The sequence below is a fragment of the Parasteatoda tepidariorum genome, chromosome 6, assembly GCF_043381705.1.
Source record: "Parasteatoda tepidariorum isolate YZ-2023 chromosome 6, CAS_Ptep_4.0, whole genome shotgun sequence".
NCBI classification, from domain to species: domain Eukaryota; kingdom Metazoa; phylum Arthropoda; class Arachnida; order Araneae; family Theridiidae; genus Parasteatoda; species Parasteatoda tepidariorum.
Genome location: NC_092209.1, coordinates 61,296,210 through 61,320,262, shown reverse-complemented (window position 1 = coordinate 61,320,262; position 24,053 = coordinate 61,296,210). Strand labels below are relative to the sequence as shown.

At 30.2% G+C, this 24,053-nt stretch overlaps 1 protein-coding gene and 1 long non-coding RNA gene across 3 annotated transcripts in view; one reads left to right on the top strand and one right to left on the bottom strand.

Moving 5' to 3' along the window:
• Positions 1-292: 292 nt before the first annotated feature.
• On the bottom strand, positions 293-22,422 carry LOC107451158 (carboxypeptidase B). Of its 2 annotated transcripts, none has more exons than XM_043052160.2 (11): positions 22,116-22,422; positions 18,066-18,202; positions 17,131-17,206; positions 15,988-16,124; positions 14,592-14,688; positions 12,910-13,011; positions 10,958-11,170; positions 8,719-8,821; positions 5,321-5,523; positions 3,785-3,869; positions 293-590 (listed from the first exon to the last, which is right to left on the bottom strand). In XM_043052160.2, the coding sequence occupies exons 2-11, from the start codon at positions 18,188-18,190 to the stop codon at positions 403-405; spliced, it is 1,329 nt and encodes a 442-aa protein (XP_042908094.1). In that variant the 5' UTR covers positions 18,191-18,202; positions 22,116-22,422; the 3' UTR covers positions 293-402. The 2 variants fall into 2 exon arrangements, with proteins under 2 accessions (XP_042908094.1, XP_071038524.1); XM_071182423.1 differs by lacking the exon at positions 22,116-22,422 and adding an exon at positions 20,175-20,271.
• LOC107451160 (uncharacterized) overlaps positions 11,812-24,053 on the top strand; it is a 30,716-nt gene continuing 18,474 nt past the window's right edge. Inside the window, exons 1-2 of the long non-coding RNA XR_001585035.3 lie at positions 11,812-11,889; positions 12,506-12,596. This is a non-coding gene — a long non-coding RNA (uncharacterized lncRNA). The remainder of the gene's footprint in view (positions 11,890-12,505; positions 12,597-24,053) is intronic.

The following is a 24,053-nucleotide window of genomic DNA, read 5'->3' as shown; positions in this document are numbered from 1 at the left end:
AAAAAAAAAAAAAAATCGAAAAATGAGATATTTGGGTCATTTTGTGTAAAAAAATCATCCCTTTAGAAAAACAACGTGTAATCTTCATAAATTCCATAAAATTAATTTAGAGAGCAGATAAATCCTTATCGCATTGGCGCGATTCGCCAACTTGAAAAGTTAGAAATCGCTCTCCTGAAAAACTTGCTTTTTTGAGTTACCACGGTTTAGTTTCAAAGCGATGGTTTATCCCTTAGCAACCAGGGGAGAAATTTTAAGGACAGTTTTACATGAATTGATCACAATAAAAAAATTGACAAGAACAAAAAATATTTATTTATCTTTCAAAGTGCATTAAAATAAATAAATAGCAATATCAAATTAATAAATAAATTAATAAATAACACAACTGGGAATAAAAATTCACACTTCATTTTTAATCATTTTTGCCACTGCTTTGATTCCATTAAAGTTCTCTTCTGCAGTAGGTATGATTTGGGTGTTGGAAAGCAAAAAACCTTGTCTGCCGGTGTCCCTCAGTTCTATAGCGAAACTGTATTTCACATTTGCACCTTCATAAGCCCAATCCACGGAAGATCCCGCGGCCGGATCTGTAATCATTGAAACAAAAATTGAGAAACCAATTATTTTATTTAAAAGTAATAAATAAATGTAACAGATAGGCAGTTTATGGGCTGAGAAGATTTATTAAATCTAGGTTTCTTTCTAGAAAAACAAAGTTCTTAATCTACAAAACTCTTGTCAGGTCAGTCTTGACTTACGCTTCTGAAGCTCGGACAATGACAACGCTGGAGGAAAATTGTATCACAATATTTGAGAGAAAGATTTTGCAGAGTATACTTGGTTGTGTAAATGAGAACAATAACTAGAGAAGGAGATTTAACTCTGAACTGTACAAGATCTATAAGCAACTCGATATTATTAAATACATGAAAATAAATAGAATGAATTGGATGGTCCACGTGATTCGAATGAATGATGACAATACAATAAAAAGTATACTGCTTTTTAGACCCACTGGAACAAGAAAGCGGGGAAGGCAGCGGTTGAGATGGGCTGATTCGGTGTAGTTTGAATTTCTTGCAATTGATGAAAAGAATTGGAGATCAAAGATAAAGCGAAAGTCGTTACGGAGAAATCTTCAGAGGAACTCATTGGCCCACATTGGGCTGTTTGACCAACTATGATGATGAATAAATAGTAGTGAAAGCTGGTTTGACTTAAGGCGACTAGGGTGTCGATGACGGCGATTGCCAGATAAAACTTCGTAATTCGGACTTCGTTGGGATGTATAGAAAAAAGAAGAAGAAGAAAAAACCTAATAAAAAGAAGAACCTGAATAATGTTTGATGTAATAAAACCACTCAGCTATTAAGACTCAATCTTAATGGTTTGAAGACCTAACCAAAAATATGCTAATTAATTAGTTAAGACGATATTTAAGTTATGAGATCTGACACAACGTACTTTCTCTGAATGTTTTAATACATAATGAACATAATGTTTTCTCGGGGGTTCAGTTTCTCAACCTTTAAAATATGAAAAGTAGCCGTGATCTTGAAAATAGTTTTAGCGCAAAGTGGACGAACAGTTTCTGAGTTATCAATTTTTTAAAAAGTCGTATATTTAAATGGGATTTCTTTTGAACCATTCGATCTATTTCGTTCAAATTTTCAAATTTTATATATAAAATTATATTCTTTAAAAGGCTGAAAAAATATTGTATACATTACAATTCAAAATTTTTTTGGTCACTCTTAATTGAAATATCCAAGAAAATTTTTTATTTAAAATTATTTTTTGCATGAAATTCTCTTTTAATAAATGAACTATGTAATTATATGCAAAAGTCTTCCTATTCGCTTAAAATTTTTTCGCAATATGTCAAAATACGCCAAAAGTAACTTTCGATCACGCTCCTGACCAAACTATTGGGACCATATTTTCAGGATTGCGATCACACCCTATATTTTGAGTGCCAAAAAACCGAATCCGGTGAAAAAACGATAGATTAATGCAGAGAAAGTTAGTTTTTGTGTCTGATTTTGTGCCTGAAAAATATTGTCTGCACTAATTGATTAGCATATTTGAGGTCAGGACCTCGAACCATTATGATTGATTCTTGGGGCATGAAAATCAGATCATTAGACCAAAAGTTATTCAGGGTGGCCACTTTCTTACTTTGCGCTCTGTACACAATTTTCCAGAGTGGCTAAAGCATCCACCTACTGTACCATAGGTCCTTGGTTCGATACTTGATGGCGGTCAATGAGCAGGTTTCATTCACTTTACCACAGACTTAAAGCTCACTTCTGACAGGCACGATTTATGTTTGAATTCCGGCACTAGTTTATAAATCGGTGACATTGCTCTTGAATGAACTCTTACGACCGAATCAGACTTAGGCTTTTCCATACCACTCGCCAGTTTTTGGAGACGCCTTTTCCTTACGATCAGAACTTTTCAAGAAGTGTATGACCATAAATTTTTTTTTAAAGAAGGGAAGGATTATTTTTACCGTTACATTTCTTTTGAGGTGTTAGAGAGGTGCTACGTTGTTAACCATGAAGATTTGTACAAAGAAGGGAGTTTTATCCCCTTGTTAAATTGAGAAAAAAGAAAAAAACATTGCAAATAATATATTTTCTCTCTCAAATTTTTCACTTATTTTTTTATGGAAGATTCATTGTACTATGGCAGCGCTCTCAATAGCTCACCTGTTTCATGCTTTTATCATGGTATAGATTGTAATTTTTAATAAATTTAATGGTTAAAATAATAATTTTCTCTCTCCTCCATGGCCATAAAATAATAGAAAAGAGATATACTTACGGTGGGTATAATAATAATAATAATAAAATAAAAAAACAAAAAAAAACAGCGGATGAGAATTATATTCTGATTCTGTTGGTAATTTTACCAAAGAATCAGTAGAACTATTTAAGGGCTCAGTTTTTTTTCTTCATAGTAGTGTATTATTCCCCGTCGTCGATATATATTAGTCATTAATGTTATTAATATTATTATTAATCATTATTATTATTAATCGTTCATAATATTCGAGGAACAAACTATATAAAGAGATCTAGTGATTCTCCTCTGAAATCATACAAAAAATGCACTTTCTTTTAATGATTATGCCTATAATTTTTGACCCTTAGGTATTTTTGGCCCTCTAGGAAAGCAGTGGTCAACATCCAAAAATATTGAGTCATGAGGATTGCATATTTTGACATAGTAATATCCCATACTTTTACATGAGGCAATACACTTTTTGAACGAAAATGGTTGGACCTTACTCAAAGCAATAATTTTTTAATAGAAAAGTTATAATTTGAAATTTATGTATCTCCCAAAATAATCGATCAGCTTTATTCAAATATCACATTTTAACAATTGAAAATTTGCAGTTTAGCATGGGGAAAAATTTGTAATTTACAATAGCTATTGAAGTGATATTCTCTGTGTAGCGCCCTTACCCCCATATCTTGAAGATTAAGAAACGCAATCCTTCGAAAAACAGTACTTCTGTTTCAGTTTTCTTTTCGAAATTGGACTTCTTCCTCTGATCTCGGAATTTATATACTTTATGACCTGTACTTATCATTTAGCATACTTAAGGTATTTCTACCGAACCATTAATATATTTAATAATATTAATTCGTGAATATTTAATCTTAATATTTGAAAATTCAACCATTCGATCAAAAGTTATTGAGGGTGATTATTTTCAGTGATTGTGCACTGTTCAGAAATTCCTCTGATAAAGTGTTTTAGTACTTACATATTGTGGTTGCAATCGGTCCGTACTTGTAATATTCACCATGAGTGCCTGTGATTGCAGCATGGGCTATTTTTAAAGCATTCATCTACAAAAAAAAATGCAATTGCAAGATTAATTTTTTTGTAGTGAAATTTATCTGAAAAACAGAACTCTGCAATAAATCTTTACCAATTAACATAAAATCAAATGGTATTTTTTTTTAAGAAATATGAATTCTTTTTGTGTATGCTGTTAATGTTTCTGTAACTGCAATAAAACTTATATGCATTTTTTAAAGAATCTATAATGCTTCAGAAGGTTTAGTTTTAAATTCAAGGCTTATTTCTTCTTCTATGTGGGGCGTGCTTTAAACTAAGACTAAAGAACTAAAAGATCGAATTAAAATTTCTTAGTTATATGACATAGAGAAGAAAGTATACCTTAAAACATTTTGTGAGAAATTATTTGTAGAAATTTCATTTTTTATTACAATAGATTCTTTGTACAGATTATATAGTATATCTTAATACACATATAAATGAATAAATAAAACAAAACTTTTACGTGTAGCTTGAAACTTTAAGCTATATTGATTAATAGACTTTTATTTATACCCAAGTCCAAATTCTTGATGGTCCCATCAAAGCATTTTGATGGTTTATGATGGTTCAACATTATTTGATGGTAGCCATCATTCAAAATTTTCTATTATGCGTTCAAGGTTTTTTGACATGCCAACAAGCTTCCATCGTTCTATGATGGAAAATGCTACATTAATACTATGATGGTTAACCATCAAGATAAGTGTGATTATCATGGACAACAATCCATGATGATCCGTGATGGGCTATGATGGTTCCAACTATACATTTCCATGATGGTTCAATGTACATTCTTGTTGGTTCTTAGGAATATACGATCAAAACAAGTTGCTATTCTTATGTTGGACCATCATACATCAGCCCGAATTCCTACATTGGGGTGATGGTTTCTTATGTTGGCTACCATCGAAAATATAAGGGTTCATAATGGAATTATTGATGGTTACCATCAAGATTATGTTGGTCCATCAATGGAAAACCATCAAAAATTTTGACTTGGGTAGTCATAGCATTTTTAACGCTAATTACAAACCTAATTGGCGATTATGCATAAAAAACGGAGCTGTTATTTTCTTTGTTCCTACTACTTCGAGGGTTTTCAAAGTTTCAAAAGCGACTCTGTTTTTGGGGGAGAGTTTCATAAATTCATAATCAAATCATTATCAATGCATGCCAACAGGAATGGGGCTAAATATTCGGTTTTAGTATCCTAGACTTAATTTTAAAAATTCTTCTTCTGTTTTCCTATCGTTATTCAACGGCTAATTTTCAAAATATGGAAGTTCTTTCACTTCATCTACAACACCTTTAAAGTTTCTTACTTGTATTATTATAAAGTTTATTATTAGTGTTATTTATTTTTAAAATTTATCGAAGTATTTATTATAACAGTAAATGGTGCAAATATTTATGCACACAAAACGTTAAACCATACTCTTCCAGACTTTATACATACCTGCTCATCGTAATGAGGTGGATTAGCTCGACTGTGCCCATATGGAGTCATCCACAATTGGGAGTAAGCATGCAGAGTAAAGTAAGCTTTTACTCTGTTCCCTAAAGCTTTTAGACCATCTCGAATGGCAGAGCTTTCAGCCTCTGAAAATGCAGATGCACCCCTGTATATCTCCGAACACGAGTCTCCACTAGTTCCTGGTCCTGAAAAATAAGGGAAAATTAAACGAACATTAACCGTGGAATATGATAAGCAATAGGTCGTCACATGCATACCGATTGGTAGGTAAAATTAATCGATGAAAATATCGATGAACCCTGTCAAGCTGTTCAAGGTTTTCCACAATAGCCACCTTTAAAGTATATTTTTAGAATCTGAGTCAAAAACGCACTAAAAAGTATACACATCAATGCATGCCAGCTATTCCGATTCCGTTAAAAAAATTTTTAGTTAGAATTAGTGGTAAAGTTTAAAACTGTTTCAGATTTAAATACTTTTGAGTTTGCATAATTTCGTTTCATTTCCCACTTCACCAACACTTTAGAAGCCTCACCATGAAACGGATGGGAAAGTGGCTTTTCGTATGCATGTTTAAATTGCTTACATCTAGTGGTGAGTGAAAAAACTTTGTAGCAAGTAAACTCAACCGTGAATCAGATATTAAAACCAAAATTTTGTCATCACTAGAAAAAAACTAGCAATGAAAGTGAAGCAAGTTATAGTCTCTGCCCATTATGAGTAGCAAACAAATATTTAATCTCAGAAACTATATCGAGATCTAATACGAATCACATTTTTCAGGATGTAGACTCAAAATTATACTCATATCTGAATCTAGAGAGGAATTAACGGTTCCTTGCACCATGGTCAGTAATAAGATGGCTTTATGTCGAAAAGTGTCGTAAAGGCGATAGCAAAAGACTCGATGTAGTGTGTCTACCACTACAAAATTACAATTCAAATTCACAACAGGGAGGTCGAACCAATGACACGCGACACCATATTTTGGGCACACCACCGATCACAAAGTTCACAATGAAGCATATTAAAAATTAAATTAAAATTCACGAAAAACAAACAAAAAAAAAACAATTATTAACAAAAGAATTAACAATTAATGCCCCCAAAAAATTAATAACCATAAAAACAAGCTAACAAAAAATGACTAGCAAAGAAAAAAACTTAACAGTCCTGCTTAAGCTAACATCTTACAACCTAATATAAATTATTTGTCATCTAATCTGCAATAACAGAAGTCACACTAATGTTACGTTAAGTTGAATTACGCATATTCACCTTATTCTCGACCGCGTTACATTTTTTCCACGCTAGGGGGCAGTATTTGAAGAGGTTGTTTCAACTTCCGGTATAAGATTCAGGTAGAAGAATTTCTGCTCGTGTAAACCAAATTGCGTAAATCGCATCTTAACTATCATGCAATTACATATCAATTTAGGATAATTTCCCAAAATACTTTTTTTATATCTTTATATGATAATTTAAAATATGAAGAACGCATTTTTTCACAGAAACACGGCACAAAAATTAAATTAAGAAAAACTAAATATTCCGAGTATATACAAACTAATCCGGAGAGTCAAAAAAAGAAATAGTCACTGTAATGTTATGACGTCAGAAAAGGACCTCAGGACTTCCGGTAGCGTTTTTTTCTTTTTTTTAAGGATAGATGGTGAATAACTGTGACAATGCAAAATGTATTTTTTTTTCATACTGAATAAAGAGTTTTGAGTAGACACTGTTTTGTATTATTATTTTCCCAATAATCACGAAGTCAAAATTATTTGACCGCACGTCTATGACCTCATTAAACAATTTTTTAGAAAAAATGGCACGTTGGTGCATAAAGGTTCGCCACTCCTGCACTAGTATATAACACATGTTAACTCAATTCTATGATGGGATGCCTTTTCATAGACGAGGGTTGACATCATCGATGTTTACTCTCCCTAAATTGGTAACCAGCGGACGTGATATGATCAGGACTACTTCGATGCATGGACCACATTGAATAGTTGACTTGCTATTTGGGACTGTGTCATCCTCCTCCTCACTCTGTTGTATCTCAGTCTCACTCACACCCAACGGGAGCCTGCACTCTCTCGACTGCTAATAGCAACACAGGAGAGTCTTCACGGACAACCATGAACTTAATACAGCTCTCATGGCTAAAGTTCAAAATCCGGTGACCTTAATCCAGCTGTCCCGGTCTTTTACAAATACAGCAACTAGTGGTATCCGTTCATCGAATTCTATCCCTGATAGAATTCTGGTGGAGAAGTATTGTGGTGCAACTTCCACTACGATTATTAAACATCAATTCCCTAGTAAGACATGCTAACTTAATTCAATTTAGAGGTAGGTACCTTTTGATTGATGAAGGTTGGTATTGTCTAATAGTCTCTCCCCACATTTTACATTTATTAAATTGAAACATTGTCTTGAAAATCGATGCTCACCATAAATCTAACAATTTTTTTGAAATCTTGTCTTTATCTAGTACTATAGAGCACTGTTTTTTTATTTATTTGATATTGGTGTTTTAATAATCGAGTTATAATATTCAACGGGTGATAAAATATAATAAAACAATCAAAACTTGTCCCTGTAGAACATAGTGTAACATCATGGCAAATATTGTTGCGTACAAGGGTGCAATTTGTTTGTGAATAAAGCAAATCAAAGTAATTAGCTTATCCTGGGGAATAAAATGTGAAAAAAAACAATAATTTCTTAAAAATAGCAGTTCAAATTGCAATAAAAAATGACATTTATACTTCTGAAGAAATATTTATTCGACTTAATTAAATTTTTGGTTTTTAAAATAAAACAAAATATATTGATTTAAACAGTTTAAAAATTAATTTGAGCTCAAAACTTAATCACGTAACTCGTGCTTCTGGTTAAGCTATCGACAGTGAACCGTTGAATATCGACTTTGCACTTAAGACCAAATATTTTTTGGTCTTAGGTATTTATACATGGTTTTAGGTGTTTATATATGGTTTACTACTCTTTCAATGAGATTCTCTGCAAATTAGTGTTTTTTTCTTCCATTTAAAGCTGTAAATATTTCTCAAGAATCTACGGAGCAATGAAAAATCTCCACTTTTATGTTTACATAAAATTTTTCTTAAAAACTGTAAAATTGTTCCACAGAAAATATTTTTTTAATCCTTGGTGGTATAAAACGTTTTTTTTTAAAAAATATTGCTTATTACAAGAAAATTAATTATTTTTTTTGAGCCTAAAATATATTGAAAAAATACAAGAGGTATTTATTTTCATATATTTTATTTTGTTTTTCCTAAAAATATCTATGTATTTTTCAATGCACAAGATGCTTTCCTAAGATGCTTTAAGTCAGAATAAAATCTTACCTCCAAATGCTGAACCGAAATTTCGGTTTGGATCGGCACCTCGGCAGAACATACTTGGTCCAAAACGGCTTGATTGCGACCTATTCTTTCTCCACATTCGGTTCTAAAACATAATTTAAGTTATAATTCCTATTTAGATGCAATTAAAGAAATATTCCTGTATAGCAGGATATAATTTCAGAAAACAATTTAGTGATTCCACGTCGCAAAGACAATAAAAAATTATAATTTTACTCAGGGAAATTTTTTATGAAAATGAATAAAATTATTTTTATACACTCACATTTGATACTGGATATTTTATGTATTGGTAAAAAGTTGCACATTTTTTTTGGATAAATATATTGATTAATTTCATGCCTCACGTGCGAGACAAAATCATGGCATCGCTTAATTATCAATAGAAGATTAGTTGATTTTTTAGAAAAATTGTGCATTGATTTTTGTAGTTTGTTTGGTTGATTGTCAAACTATGGATCCTTGTTCTCGACGTATGCCTGTTTAGGCAGAGTGGGTGCGATTGTTCTTGTTTTCCAGTGGCGCCATCTCTGGACAAGAATTCGACTTCTGTCACACCATACGTCGCACCCGTTTATAGGGCGGACTCATTCATACATCCATTCATTCATCCACAGATCGTAATTTTGATCTGAATCAGAGAAAGATCGATCTCCAATCCAGTACCCCCAGAGGTATTGATTTGTTATGGGAACATGGAGGACTTTTGCGACTCGACAGATTTAACGTGCATCAGTCACTTTACTACACGGGGAGTTTTCGACCGGCGGTGTTCGAACCCACGAACTCTCGGACATGGGTCCAGCGCCCTACCGACCAGGCTATCCCGGCCCGCTATGGATCCTTCCTGCGTTTCATAAAATTCAAACATGAGAGCGGAAAAAAAATCAAAATTTTTCTAAGCCTATTTGCAAAGGAATAGTGCTTGATATAAAATTTCTGGAAACTGAAAGTACTTTTAAAATAGATGTAACCGTTATTTTGTTTCGCCTAGAAAAAAAATGACAATCCAATTTATATCAGCTGCACTATTTTGTCTTGTCTGAATATTTTCTAAGCAGCTTTAGCGTGTTAGGTCGGACCGACCACAACCAATTTGCTGTCTAGTAATCGATAAATTAGCCTAAAGTAAATAAAGAAATGGAACATCCAGCTTAGTACATAAATGTGCGCCATTTCAATGACCTTTTGTTACATCGGCGGTCACTTTTTCCCAACCATTTTTCTTAATGCATTACTTTTTTAACTTTATCATAGTACGAATATTAAACTTTTAATAACAATTGTTTTATTTTTAAATAAGCTGAAATTTCAATTTTATTTTATGATCTTACCACTAACAGCTCTAGTACTAATTAGAGATTTATCCTTAAAATTACTATATTCTCTCAAACATTACAAGAGTCAAACTTATAAATTTCGATTCTTCAGAAACTATTCGATCGATTTCACTCAAAATATGTAAAGTTACGTTCTTTAATAATATATAAATATTTGTATATCTTACTGTTCAATATCTTTCGATTATTAATAAATAAAATGATAAAAAAGAATAAATATTTACTAAAAGTTATTTTTTGCATAGTCTTTGGATGAAATAACTAATTTTTCAATTGTGTAAAAATTTTTCCATACGCCTAAAATGTTCTCGAGATATGGCAATATACACAAAAAGTAAAATTAACATTGAGTGGTTCAGATTTTGAACTTCTTTCCTAACCAAATTATTGAAACCATATTTCCAAGATTGCGGCTACCCCTATATATCGGGGGTCAGAATTCCGAAGCTGTCACAAAAAAGGTATGTTTATTAGCTAAAGTACATTTTGTGTCTGATTTCGTAGTTTAAAATATCTTTTGCACTAAATAATCAACATACTTGAGATCACCCTTGAAACATTAAGATTGAGTCCTAGAACGTGAAGATCCGATCATTAGATCAAAAGTTATTCAGGGTGGTCTGTTTATTTTTCTTTCACACTGTACTATCGTAATAACTTTTTCCAAGAATACTAATATCAATTCTATAAAAAAATAATTATTCAAAGAATTCGGATGTAGTAAACTACCGGTTATAATGAACTTATCGCAGACAGTTCACTATAACGAGTTCGATGAATTTAGATTTGGTTTTACTACGGATGAAGAACGGGCGAGTAATCATGAAATAAAATAGAATTACTATCGATGCCATTCGGTACTTTCAAATAGAATTACTTACAAATGTCCACGTGTATTTATAGCCGTCCACGTTGATAACAGGAAAGATGTACCAATCATAGCTGTCTACCAAGTCTTTGATCTCTGGATCTGTGTCATAACCCTTCACCAATTGAGAAATGATGTAGAGAGAAGTGGCTGGAGCAACCCATTCTCGAGCATGGATTCCGGAATCTATCCATATAGCTGGTTTATTGACTCCTGGAGCACCTATCTGAAAGATAAAAGGAAATAACAATTTGTTCTCGAATGATCATCCTTGCACAATAGGGGCAGTAAATTAATGTTTGAGAGAGGAAGAACTGAAAAACGTTATCGAAATCTGTCGATTCACTACAGAGGAAAGTGTTTCTGAAACCATCAAAACCTGTTTGATTGAAAGAGGAAACAGAGAGAAGATGAAAGGCGATCATTAAATGTTCAACTCCGTTGCCTTGTATTTTTGAACCCAATCTAGGGACAAGGGAATGTCTGGATCAAGTATTGGGAGAAATTATCCATTGTGGAGGACGTTTTGATGGAACTAATTCGCATTTGAGTTACATGGGGTGACGCTTATCGTCACTCAAAATTAAAATCAAGAGAAAGGGCTAAGATTAGATTTCTAGAACATTTCAGAGTCTTCGATTAAATAAAACTACTGTAGGAAATCTCCATCGGCAAATAGTAAGTTAAATACGGATAAAGTAATTCAAATAAACGATTAGGTTTAAATCTTACAATGTCACCCCCATCATGTGATTGACCCATCACGGGACAAACTCGAAAACAACAATGACTTTTGAACTTGACCTTTCCTCAGATTTGTAACTTTTTATCACCCAAAAAAATACGATATAAAAGCAGCCGAAGGAAAGGGTTGAGGAGCAATCACACAAGGCAATCAAAAGCAATCAGCCTAAGTGACAAAAGGCCGAACCATGACTAAACTTGGTAAGTCTCTCTCCATCTATTCTAAAAAGCACGTAAGAATTAATGTATAAATAAGTTGAATTAATTGTATATTCTAATTCTAAAATAGTCCTGTTAATTGTTAAATTTTTGTTCAATATACCTATGTTAGTTCTTAAATTGTTTAAATAATAAAATGTTACTAGTTAAAAGTAATACTTCTATTTATCCTTTATTTAAAATTATTCAAAAACGCCACAGGGGAGGAGAACCACGAAAACCTCCCACTGTTAACTTGAGGGCAAGGGGACTCTAACCCATGATCTTTCTACCATTGAGGATATTTTGCATGAGCATAGTGGTCGGTGCGAACCGGGTGCCGAATTCGTATCTATCAGCCCTTGTTGGGATTCGAACCTGGTTCATTTATTAGAAGGTGAATGCTCTATCGCCTGAACCACTGCGGCTTTGGATCATATTAATTCGAGATCCCTTAGATATGCAATCTTTTGACATTATTTTTGACAAGGATTCTAAAAATATATTATAAGGGCCCTTATTATAGACCGCACTGCTTTATCAAAACGGCGCTAATTAAATTTTTTTAATAACATCTCAAATTTAGAATAAAATTCTAAAGTCACTGTTTCTTGTTTAGATTTAAAATTTGAAAGGAATGGAATTTGAAAGGAATGGTATGGTATTTGAAAGGAAGGACTCCTACAATTTATCATCATAAAAACTTTGAGGTGATAATTTCATTTCTATAATTGCTTGTAATTAAAAAAAAACATAGAGACAATCTAAATGCAGATTATCATTGTCTCCTTGTAATGCCTTTTTATTTCAGAAAGAAAATGTTGTTTATATTTATATTATCATTTTCAAACTATTAAACATAGTAAAAAGTACTGTGAGTCATACGTTGAAGGAAATTAAATTCATGTAAATATATTATACCCCTATCAAAGAAAGACTTATATATTACTTTTAAGTAAAGAAATAATACAATTTTAAAAGAATCATTCATGCAACAAACTCAAAAAAGAAGGAAGATAGTACCCTCAAACCCTTTATTGGATTTCCTTCGAATGTCGTTCCAATGGACTTTGCAGAAGCTATCTTTGCATAACGAGTAGCTGTTGTATCGATATATGCACTTATCTAAAATAAATCAACAATCAAATTATTTATTTTTAAAGCAAGAAAATGCAATCATAATATTAAAATTATCCTTAGATATGACTATATGGACGTATGTAAAAAGTAAAGAAACCGCCAGTTTCAATTCGATAAACACAGAGGCAGGGTAAATATAATAGGATGATAATGCAAAGGCTGAACATAATTAAATTTCATTAGCAAACATTGTTTTAAAATACGTTGTTACAATTTTCGTTATTTTAAAACACATTGCTACAGTTTTTGTCACTTTAAAAATAAGTTTGGAGTTGCATTTTTTTTTTGTGCCTGTTTTGCCGAAGTATTTTGATGCTCTTTCGCCAAGGGAAAATCAGTTATCACCCTTACACTTAAGACGAATCTTTTATTTTAAAACTGATATCTTTCTGATATCTTTCTGAATCTTTTATTTTTACTGTTTGTAAATATTTTAATTTTATTTTACATTTTTATTCATTTTTTTATATTTCTCTATTTACACTATTTTTCCCCATTTATAAACCCATAGATTATGTCCAAGGCTATCTTGGACATAATCTATGGGTTTTCCGACAAACTTTTATTCTTCATAACGGTTTATTAGTAAAATGATTTATAATAAATTGTTTTATCATAATTTAATTTTAATTATTTTTTATTAAGAATACTATTATTTTGTAAAAAATAAATTCTATTCATAAATTCAATATTTTTTTTACATAACCTTTTTATTTAATCTAGTAGCTCAGCCTGTTTTCTTTGAAAATAAAGATACTAATTAAAAATAAAAATAAAGATAATACATTTCTAAGATAACTTGTACGGTCTTTAGGAGAGTCCTCTCAAAGTGGTTGTAAAATAATAAGTATATTTTGATTTTTTTTTTTTTGAAAATTACGTTGCTTTACTAACACATAACAACTTCATAGTCAGTAGGTCTTATGGACATTATAAAAAATTCCAGATGAAATTATGGTATAAAGTATCATCACTTTGGGTGCATATCATCCGTAAAATCAATTTTACCTTAAGACCATTTTACCATTTACCATAATTTTTTCAGTAATATTTATTTAATTAGACTGATTCAGTGACATTACAGTAATTCTTACTGTAAAAATTAAGATATTACAGATTTTTTGCTCTGTTATATATTCAGGCAAAAATGGATTTTACGGTAAAAAGTACCGGAACTCAGGGTGCGGTTACTTTTTACCGTAATTTGATTCAAAATTTTTTACAGGTAACATGCTACCACTTAAGTGTAAAAATTGGTTATTTATAGGTTATCCAGCTGATTTGCTGATTAACTAGGATGAAACATTAAAGTGTTAAATATTAGTTTGGTAATATGCATATTAATAGCTTTAGTGGTAATGCATGTTTAAAGCATTGGTTGAGGATGGATGATAAAAGATTAAATTCTTTCAATTAAAAAAAAAAAAAAAAAAAACTTATACAGAAATTGTGAATTTTTTTCACCAAATACAAGTTTTAAGTTGTGAAGATATTAATACTGAATACAATTTTGTTTCAATACATAAAAATGGTTCTATTTAATGGATTATTTGTACTGTTTTTACCGAATCAAATGTATGATAGATATCCAGTTGAAAATCTTCTTGTCGCCCTGTTATTTCATCGTCAACAGGATTGGCTTCCCTTTCCTCATCTATCCACCTAAAAGATATACCAATTATTGATTTTTTACAAAATATACCAATTGATTTTTTCAAAACATACCAATTCACTTTTACAAAATACTAATCGATTTTTACAATATATACCAATACGCAAAATATAACTATCGATTTTTACAAAATTTACGGAATATACCGATTATTTAACTTTACAAAATATACGAATTGATTATCAAAAAATATACCAATTGATTTTTACAAAATATACCAAATGATTTTTTCGAAACATGCTTAATTTACACGCAGTTGAAAAAATCTATACTTTAAAAATAAGTTGCCCCATCGCATTAAATTTCGACAGATTGCTCCATGAAGAAATCTAAACAATTTACCCAAAATTACCTGAAATAGGCCTGAATTTTTCTAATTCAAATTCCGAATTTTAGAAACTTAATATTAGAAGTATGAGAAAGTGCTAATTGGAGCAGACTTAGTTTTTTCAGGCTACAGCTAAACTGTGCTTTTGCCATATTATTTGTGACAAGCAAACTCATCCGTTTTTTTAAAATATCCGTATTAAAATTAAAAATAAGAATCGATATTCATATTAAAGTTCTCCCTAAAAATCAATAGTAACAATAAAATACACAATTTTGTTTTAATTTTATTACTTCAATAATTAAATTCCAGATAGATAGACATTAATAAAAAGTCCACAATAAAAATAGATTTTTATTTAAAATATTTTTTTCCTATTAAAATTCGATTATTAATTTTTTTTTTAAATCTATAAACTCATGTCTCAATAATTCGGAGCGAACAATTTCTTAAAAAGTATTTCTGATTTTAAACTATTCACTTTATTTTATTTGGTTAACAGAATTTGATTGAAATAAATATTAATAAATAAATATCTTATGAAGCAAATATAACTTAAATCTTACGAAATGTAAATAAATAAATCTCCTTCCCCCCCCCCCTTTTTTTTTTCTCGTCCTACGCCTGTTTAGGCAGAAGGGGTGCGATTGTTCTTGTTTTTCAGTGGCGCCATCTATGGCCAAGAATTCGACTTTTGCCCCACCATTCACTCAACCACAATCCCGTTTATAGAGCGGGTCACATTCACACACACATAGGAGAAAGCACATAGAACACACAGAGAGAGAAAAAAAAACATCCATGCCTTGCCCGGGATTCGAACCCAGGACCCTTCTGATGCAAGGTCAGTTCCCTGCCCCCTACACAGGCCGGTCGCCATAATAATGAGTCGTCTCCTTATAAAACAAATATCAAAATAAATCTGAATATGAATTAATAATGACAATAACTTAGAACTTACTTTTGCAAATTGTCCGAAACTAAGTAAAAATCTATGCCCTCAGATCTCCATTTGCTTTCCAATTCTTTGGACAACGATGGAGGAACGTGGACATTGACTTTTTCATATACAGCAATCGGTTCGTTCCAAACATCTACCTAAATTTAAAACTATAATCAATAATAATAATAATAATAAAAGGTTATGATATAAATAGTAAATTTTATCCAAAATTGCTTTAAACAGCTTACTGAACAGCTACCACTTTTGAGCGTTGATTTGATTTGAGCGTTTACTTGTTTAAACGATAAGGTGCTACCATAGGAATATGGCCTAGTGAGTTCAAAAGCGCCATGATTGTAGATTCTCGCTATTCGTTAACTAAACCGAAGGCGCTTCTTTGGAAGATGGAACACTTTTAGTTCATTTTCTAAAAGAAGCTGCAACGCTCAACTACTCGTTTTAAGAGTAAGATTTACTACGCTTTAAAAGACATCTTAATCTAATCTTTATCGTAGTTGTCCGTATTTTATAACGTTGAACAGATGATTTGAACATGTTCAAACTTGTATTTTTGGACCTGAGGTGTGAAGAACCCAAAAATAAAATATAGATTGCAACAAATTCACTCACGTTTCAGACTTGTGCTCAGTTTTATTTTTGAAGATTAAAGCCCATCAAGCTCACTATTTTTAATAATTATTACTATTTTTATAATTTTATTTAATAATTATCGAAAACATTTTGAGTTACAAACATATAAATTTTTACATCATTTTAAATGACTAAACTCAATTTGTCTGAAATCGGTCAAGTCATAAAATTGAAAAAAAAGTTTTTTTTTTCTCTCAAGGACTATTCAATCAATTTAACTCAAAATTTTTGTTTTGTCACTTAAATTAACATGGTTTTAAATGATGTAAAGATTTTTTAACCTTACAACTCAAAACTTTTCGACTGGTACTGACTAAAAAATTCTCTGTCTTAATTTAAGCAATCTATAACATAAGCTATCTTCCGGTTTTTAAAAAAACATATATGAACTAAACAAGGGACATTTTAGATAAAACGTACATATGATGTTATTTAATAATTCTTTCATGAAATATTCTATTAACTTAGTGCTGAAATATAAACTAAATAAAAAAAGTTCTAATTACTTACTTCTCCGGAATACTGAAGTTCTTTTAAAAATTTTAGTTCGTCTTCATCACTTGCAAATAATCCGTACAACTTATGGCTGAAAATAGGAAAAAAAGATTAATGGGATTTTTTTAAAAAAATTGTTTAAATAAATGCAAATGAACTGTTAATATATTTCAAATATCGAAAATTAAGAAACAAAAAACCACTATCTTTAAGATCATACTAAAACCTTTTGTCATAAACAGACGTGCTAATTAAAAATCTAGGTATCTTTGTAATATATTCTGGAAAAAAAAAATGCTAAGTAACACTTGTAAATGAAAATAAAAAGAGAGAAAATTTAAAATTAGTTGAAACAATAGCGTTTTCAAATTAAATAATATAATGCAGTGTTACTTCATGACAAACCATAAGTCATAAACGGTCTATTAATTTTCTCATTGTTCTTAATATGTTAAAGGTTTAGGGCGATACAATGAAATGCTTTAATTTCAATGGTTTTTACGGATCTTGACATGAAAAAAATGAGACAAACATGTTTAATGAAAATTCTGGTTCATTGAGTTAATTTAGTCAGGTGAGCGGTAAAAAGTTACAATCAGAAAAAACATTTATAACTCCGTTATGAATGTATTTTCCTATTGTACTGTTAAGCTCCGATCCGATAGCACTGTTAAGGGATTAAGCTGTTATTATGAAGGGCTGGGGTTCAATGGTACTTGGAGACTTGATGAACATTCAGCTTCAAATCAATGGATACCAGATTGTTTGGAAAGTAAAGGCGACCACATTGCCTCAATCATGCCGTAGGTCACGAAATTGTATAGTTATATTGTAATTGTATCCCCATGACCACTTTGTTTGACGACATAGCTGTTACGGGAAATTTCTACTTGAATTTGATTGCGTTGCAAAATTTTATTGTTGCATGTAAAAAACAAGCAGTAGCTTACCCAGTAAAATTTTGTGGAGTTTCTTGAAGATGAGAGCTGCTATGTAAATGGTGTCCATGACTACTGATCAAACAAATAAATAGACAAAGTACCACTTTAAGAACATATTTTCTTTGTTGTGCCATGGATTTAAAACTCTGGAATGAAAATTTGAATTTAAAAATATACTGACCAGGTTAGATATTTTTTCAGTATTTTTTAAAATTTTCTAGATATGATAAAATAAATATAAGGCTTGCCCATATGAAAAGTGGACACGTCTGATTGCTGTGTCCACCGTGGTGATACCAGCGCCACCTTGCATGGTAAAAAAAATCAAAATTAGGTAAGTGCACCACAGGTTGTATATAACTGATTATTTAGACTGCATGAAACTGAATGCTAAGCCATTTCAAGATGAACATATCCGGAACGGAACAATGCGCTGTTGTGCTATTTTTATTGGCAAACAGTGAGCGTAAAGTGAACATTTATCATTGAATATTTAATTTTGATGGCTATCAATGTTTGAAGCAATGAACTGTGAAAAAATAGCAAAGTCTTAGCGAAAGGTGTTTAGAAATATCGGAATGTGTCAAGTCCTTAGGCAAGCAAGCGCCATAATATTCCAAAAATCCATCACTGCCATCAATCAAATGATTAGAGTCGGTTGAAGATTTAATGGCTCGTGACATTTGTGTAGACTTAGCCTCACATGAGTAAAGGAATGTGTACATGAGTTAAAGTACAATATCTTATTGCTACTGAAAACCATTATACTTCGGATTATCCTGTTCTTGATGATGCCTCTTTTTTTAACTCAAATTTACACTTACTTTAAATGCTCTCATGTGAACTTTTAATGACTTTTACGGAGTGCGAGGAAATCCTTTAATCTTCCTTTATAGCCTTGTACATTGGCCTTGCTATCACTACTGCAATTCTAACGCTATTACACGTGTCCGCTTTCTATTTGGGTAACCCTTATAAAACTTTTGGAAAAAAATGGGAAATTATCATATCTAAAATAAATAATGATTTAAATTACCATGACTTGCATAAATGAACTAAAAATGAAAAATCGTTCTATCTAGATGTCATTTAAACTTTGACTTTGGCAATGATAGTAATTGGAATAATAAATGATAACAGCATATAAATTTAAATACAATGCCAATAGATTTTCAGCGTACACATATGATCCTTTTAAAATATAGAAAAGTTCATATTTTTGTGTTTATAAAAGGTACTATAATGCCTTTGTTTAACAATTTACATAAAACAGATAGATTTTTATTGTTTTTCAGATCGTTTCGATTTTTTGCCAGTAAAGGATAAGTTATGAATGTAGTATATTAAATTAAAAAAATAATGTTTTCACAAAAAGTGTTTCTTTCCAAGTCTGAAAAATCCGGTTTAGTCGACAGTGAATAATTGATAGGTGCAACAATTTATCATGAAAATGTATAACAATATGAATGGCGTGCAAAGTAGTACTTTATTAAAACATTTTTAATATTAAAATAATCGGCGATAAAAATATAATATTTTGAATTGTCATGAAAAAAATGCTATTCATAATATTAACTATTTAGTTACATTTTAAACGCGTAGAATTCAGTACACATATGTATTTTCAAAAAAGTCCGGTGCCTTTAAGGTATTATCCGCATTATCGTATGTAATATAATAATAACCAAATATAATTGTTTACATTTACAACTAACCCTGTACAATGCCTTATTCAAAAATAAAAGTTTTCAATTTTTTAAAACATAATTTCATATTTAAAATTAAATATTTACAGTAAACAGAGTCAGATGATTTATTATTCAAAAATTAAAGTTTGCTGTTTATCCTAAACAAAATGCTGTTTAAAAATGAAAGTTTACAATTTACTGTACGTAATTTCTTATTCAAAAAAGTAAAGTTGAGGATTATAATTATGAAATTAGTTCCTGAAATGCTTATTTGTAAATGTTTTTGATCATTTAATAACTAGCATCATAACAGTATACTATAATAATAATAATAATAATAATAATAATAATAAAATTTGAATTGATGATTTAATAAAAACATAATTCTAATAAAATGAAAGGAAATTGTAAGGTAGCATTTTTAACTTACGTCAGTGGAAAAAAGCATTTTGTTCTATTGCATTTCTGCTTAGAATTCTTATATGTGGGGAAAAATTGTTTACTTTAGAAGAATCGGTATTCATTCTCTTCCATATGCTGACATGCATCAAAAACAAAAAAGAAGTTTTGATTCTAACTTTAAATGGCAAACGATTTTGTGGATTGATTGAAATGATGTAAATAAAAATCAAATATGGTTCCATGTTTAGTAAAGTGTTTGTTATAGTAAGGAAAACTTTAGGATAGTATATCAGTAAGGAAAACTTTATATTTAAATGTTTTGTATACTTTTATAATTCCAATTTATACAGTTAGGATGTTTTTTTTATTCATGATAAAAGGAAGATATTAAATATATGTTACAAACATAATATTTAATACAGGTTTGAACAAGGAATTAAATCTAAATGCAAACATTTGTTTTATTTACCATATATTTTGTTTTCATATATTTTATTTTCCATATCATATCCACATCCATTTTATTAGTTTAAGTTGATTAAGTTAGGAGCATGTTAACTATAATGAGTTCCTTTTTTATGCCTTAAACGAATGTTTACAAAAATATTGAGATTTTTCTTAAAAACAATTAAATTTCTTTTTACAAATTAAAAATTCAATTTATGTCATTTTCATTATTTTATGCGTTTAAATGATTATTCTGTACAAAACTTTCATAGTTATTTAACATTTATTGATTCATTAACTTAGCTTTTTAAGTTTAATATTAGTTTTATAATAGTTTCATCATATCACTTTAAATTATAAGGAATAATTTATTTCGATGATCATGGTTTAGTTTGAGATGAAATCGTCCACATTGAATCCAGAAGTAAATGTAAAATTCTTTACATCATGATGCAAATATATTTGGATATTTTAATCGTGACGTACCATTTTATTCCTATTATAAGAAAATAAAATTATTACAAATAATTTTTTTTGTAGTGTACCAAAATTTACGGAACATCAAATAAAAAGCAACAAAACATAAAGAAAACCTACCGAGAGAAATAATAAGACAGAGTAGTTTTATATTAAAAATATAAATTTTTTCGGGTTAAAGTTTTTCATATTAAAAATATGGATATGAAATTATTTACAATATGATAAAAAATAGTAATTTTTATTTTACTATGCCTTTTTATACCATACATCAAATAAGGTAACTAAATTAAGATAATACAAATATCAATGCCTGAATTATTTTGCAATGCAGTTTCATTTTATCCCTCAAATAACAAATTTCATAAATGATTACGAATATATGTTACGGTCAATGTACTTAATTGGTAAATATAAATAATCGCCGATTATTACTAATAATCGGCGAATCGATAAAAGTGAATAATTTATCATAATTTATCACATTTACCAGTTATAATCAATAAATATTATTGGTAATTATTATATAATAATGTTTATTAATATATATATAAATATATATATATATATATATATATATCATAGTCACATTCATAAATTATGCCTAATTAATCGCACTGAACAAACTTCATAGGCAATAATTAATAATAATAGCCGATGAGTATGATTAATGTGCTTAATTTTTCACATTTACCAAAATCCGTGGTTATTTATTATTAATAGTCACCTGTTTTTATTTTATTAATATGGCCAGATTTATTACTTTAGCCGTGACATGTGCACTAGTTACGTAAAACTATAGCAATTGAATAGTCATTAAGCAATTAATTAATCAATTGATCAAACTTCGTTGGCAATAATTAATAGTAACCGATAAATGTGATTAAAGTGCATAATTCATCATATTTAATTAAAAGCTTGGTCATTATTAATAATAACCGGTCTTTATAAATATGGCCATATTTATTGCATTAACCGTGACATGTACACTAATTACGTAAAACTATAGCAATTAAATAGTTTAATAAAAAAATAACAAACTTACTTCTGGATATAATTACTGCGAGGAAGTTTAGCTGTTACTGGTAAACTGAAGAAACTGGACACTCCAGGACTTTATCGAATGTGATAAAAGAAAATAAAAATAATTTTAAACGAAATGGACAAGACTAGCCAGTGGGAACTCCAAACTCGCCTCAAATCTAAGTCTCCAATTACAAACTAAATCCTATTCTTTAATCGAACCGTAAAATTATATCTCGAAATCTGATTGCTCTCAGGATTTTAAGCTTTTCTTTTAACAACTACACACACCCACATAGCGCTTACTTTATTTGTGGTGTTTTCTCCCCGTATTTTGAGTTTTTTATTTAGGGTTCCTTTTTATTTCTTTTCACGGAAGCTGGTGTTTTGAATTTAATCACATGCACTTGACCCTTGATGTTTCCGCCACTCGGGTTAAAGTAATAAAATAAAAAAGAAGCATGTACTGGTTAGAGCAGTTTCATGACATCGAAGATGGGCAACTTTAGTTATGCCATAAAGATTACGAAACATAATATGAATACCAAGAGATACGAGAGTCAATACCCTTTCAGTGTTTGCTGTTTTTTTTTTGAAGATGAACGTGCAAATTTTGAATCCATTATATAATATTAATTTGAGATCATTACCTTACCGAATAGCAAGAATTAAAAACTAGATAATAAGTATAAAATTTTAGAAAAATCCGCTTTTTAAGTAGAAAGAAAGGAAAATATAATTTTATTTTGGTATCTTAAAAAACCAAAATCGTATGGTGCATCACTTTTGATAGACACAGGGGTTAATTTTCTGTTGGTGATATAAGTTAACCCATTTAAGCCTGAATTTTTTTCTATGCCGTGACGCAAAAAAAGCTCCTACTAAAAGGGTGGTTAATTTTTTAACTAAGTGAATATTTTCTTCTGTTAGCTACTACTTGGTTTTTGGAAAGAATTAAAAATATTTGCTTGATGCGGAAACAGTACTTTTTCAAATCAGAAGAATTCTCATATAATTTTCACAATTCACGTGGCACGCTAGATCAAAATGGGATTAAGAAAATGACGTGTTTTTTACGTTTTCAGTTTTATGCCTGGTAAAATTAAAATGTTCCCTTCTTTACTCTCAAAGTTCTCTTCAAATGTTCGCTATATTTAAAAAAACGCACTTTATAAAATTTTCTTTTTGTTTTTTTTTTTAATTTTTTTTATAAACTTTAATTTCGTGTCTATTAAATTGTTTTTGCTGGGAATTGGGCAATGGTCAAAAATTAATTTACTCTTTTCGTAAGAGTGTAAAGAAATTGTTTGCTTGAAATGTTTATAAAGTTTTCTTTACAAATTTGTGTAGTTGCAAGTCACATTTTTTTTAAATCAACATTTTTATATCAAATTGCTTTTTAGTACTGTTTCCAGGTTGGTAATATACAAATTTCCAGTTGATAATAGAAAATCATATTGCTTATATTTAAATCGCATTGCGTTCCACGTTAACCACTCTCTTAGTTAATTTGAAAACGTGACTTGTAAACTTACTGTCTTAAAATCATTAAAAACTAAACTTTTTGGTTGTCAAATTTTTAGTATAAAGTAAATTTTCATTCCTTTTTGTAACCATTTTTTTGTCCATTTGCATTCTTTTTTTTTAAGATTAGAGCTATAAAAATTATTCATAGTTAATACATTTTCATTAAACTTAACTTATTTCTGTAGGGAGATATCAATGTCGCATTTATCTTGTCTAAGGTGAAGATTACGTAATGATGTTTCAAAATAAAAAGATGTCCTTCTTAGCTCGTGTTAAAATTCCTCAATTTGAAACACTTGTCACGATTACGCAGCATCTTGGAAAGAAAATGAATTTTCATGCTTGACTTTGGAACTTTGAACCTAAAATAAAGAAAAAAAGTTCGAAGAAGCAATCGAAGAGGAAGAAAAAGCAATCTAATTTGCAAACAGTT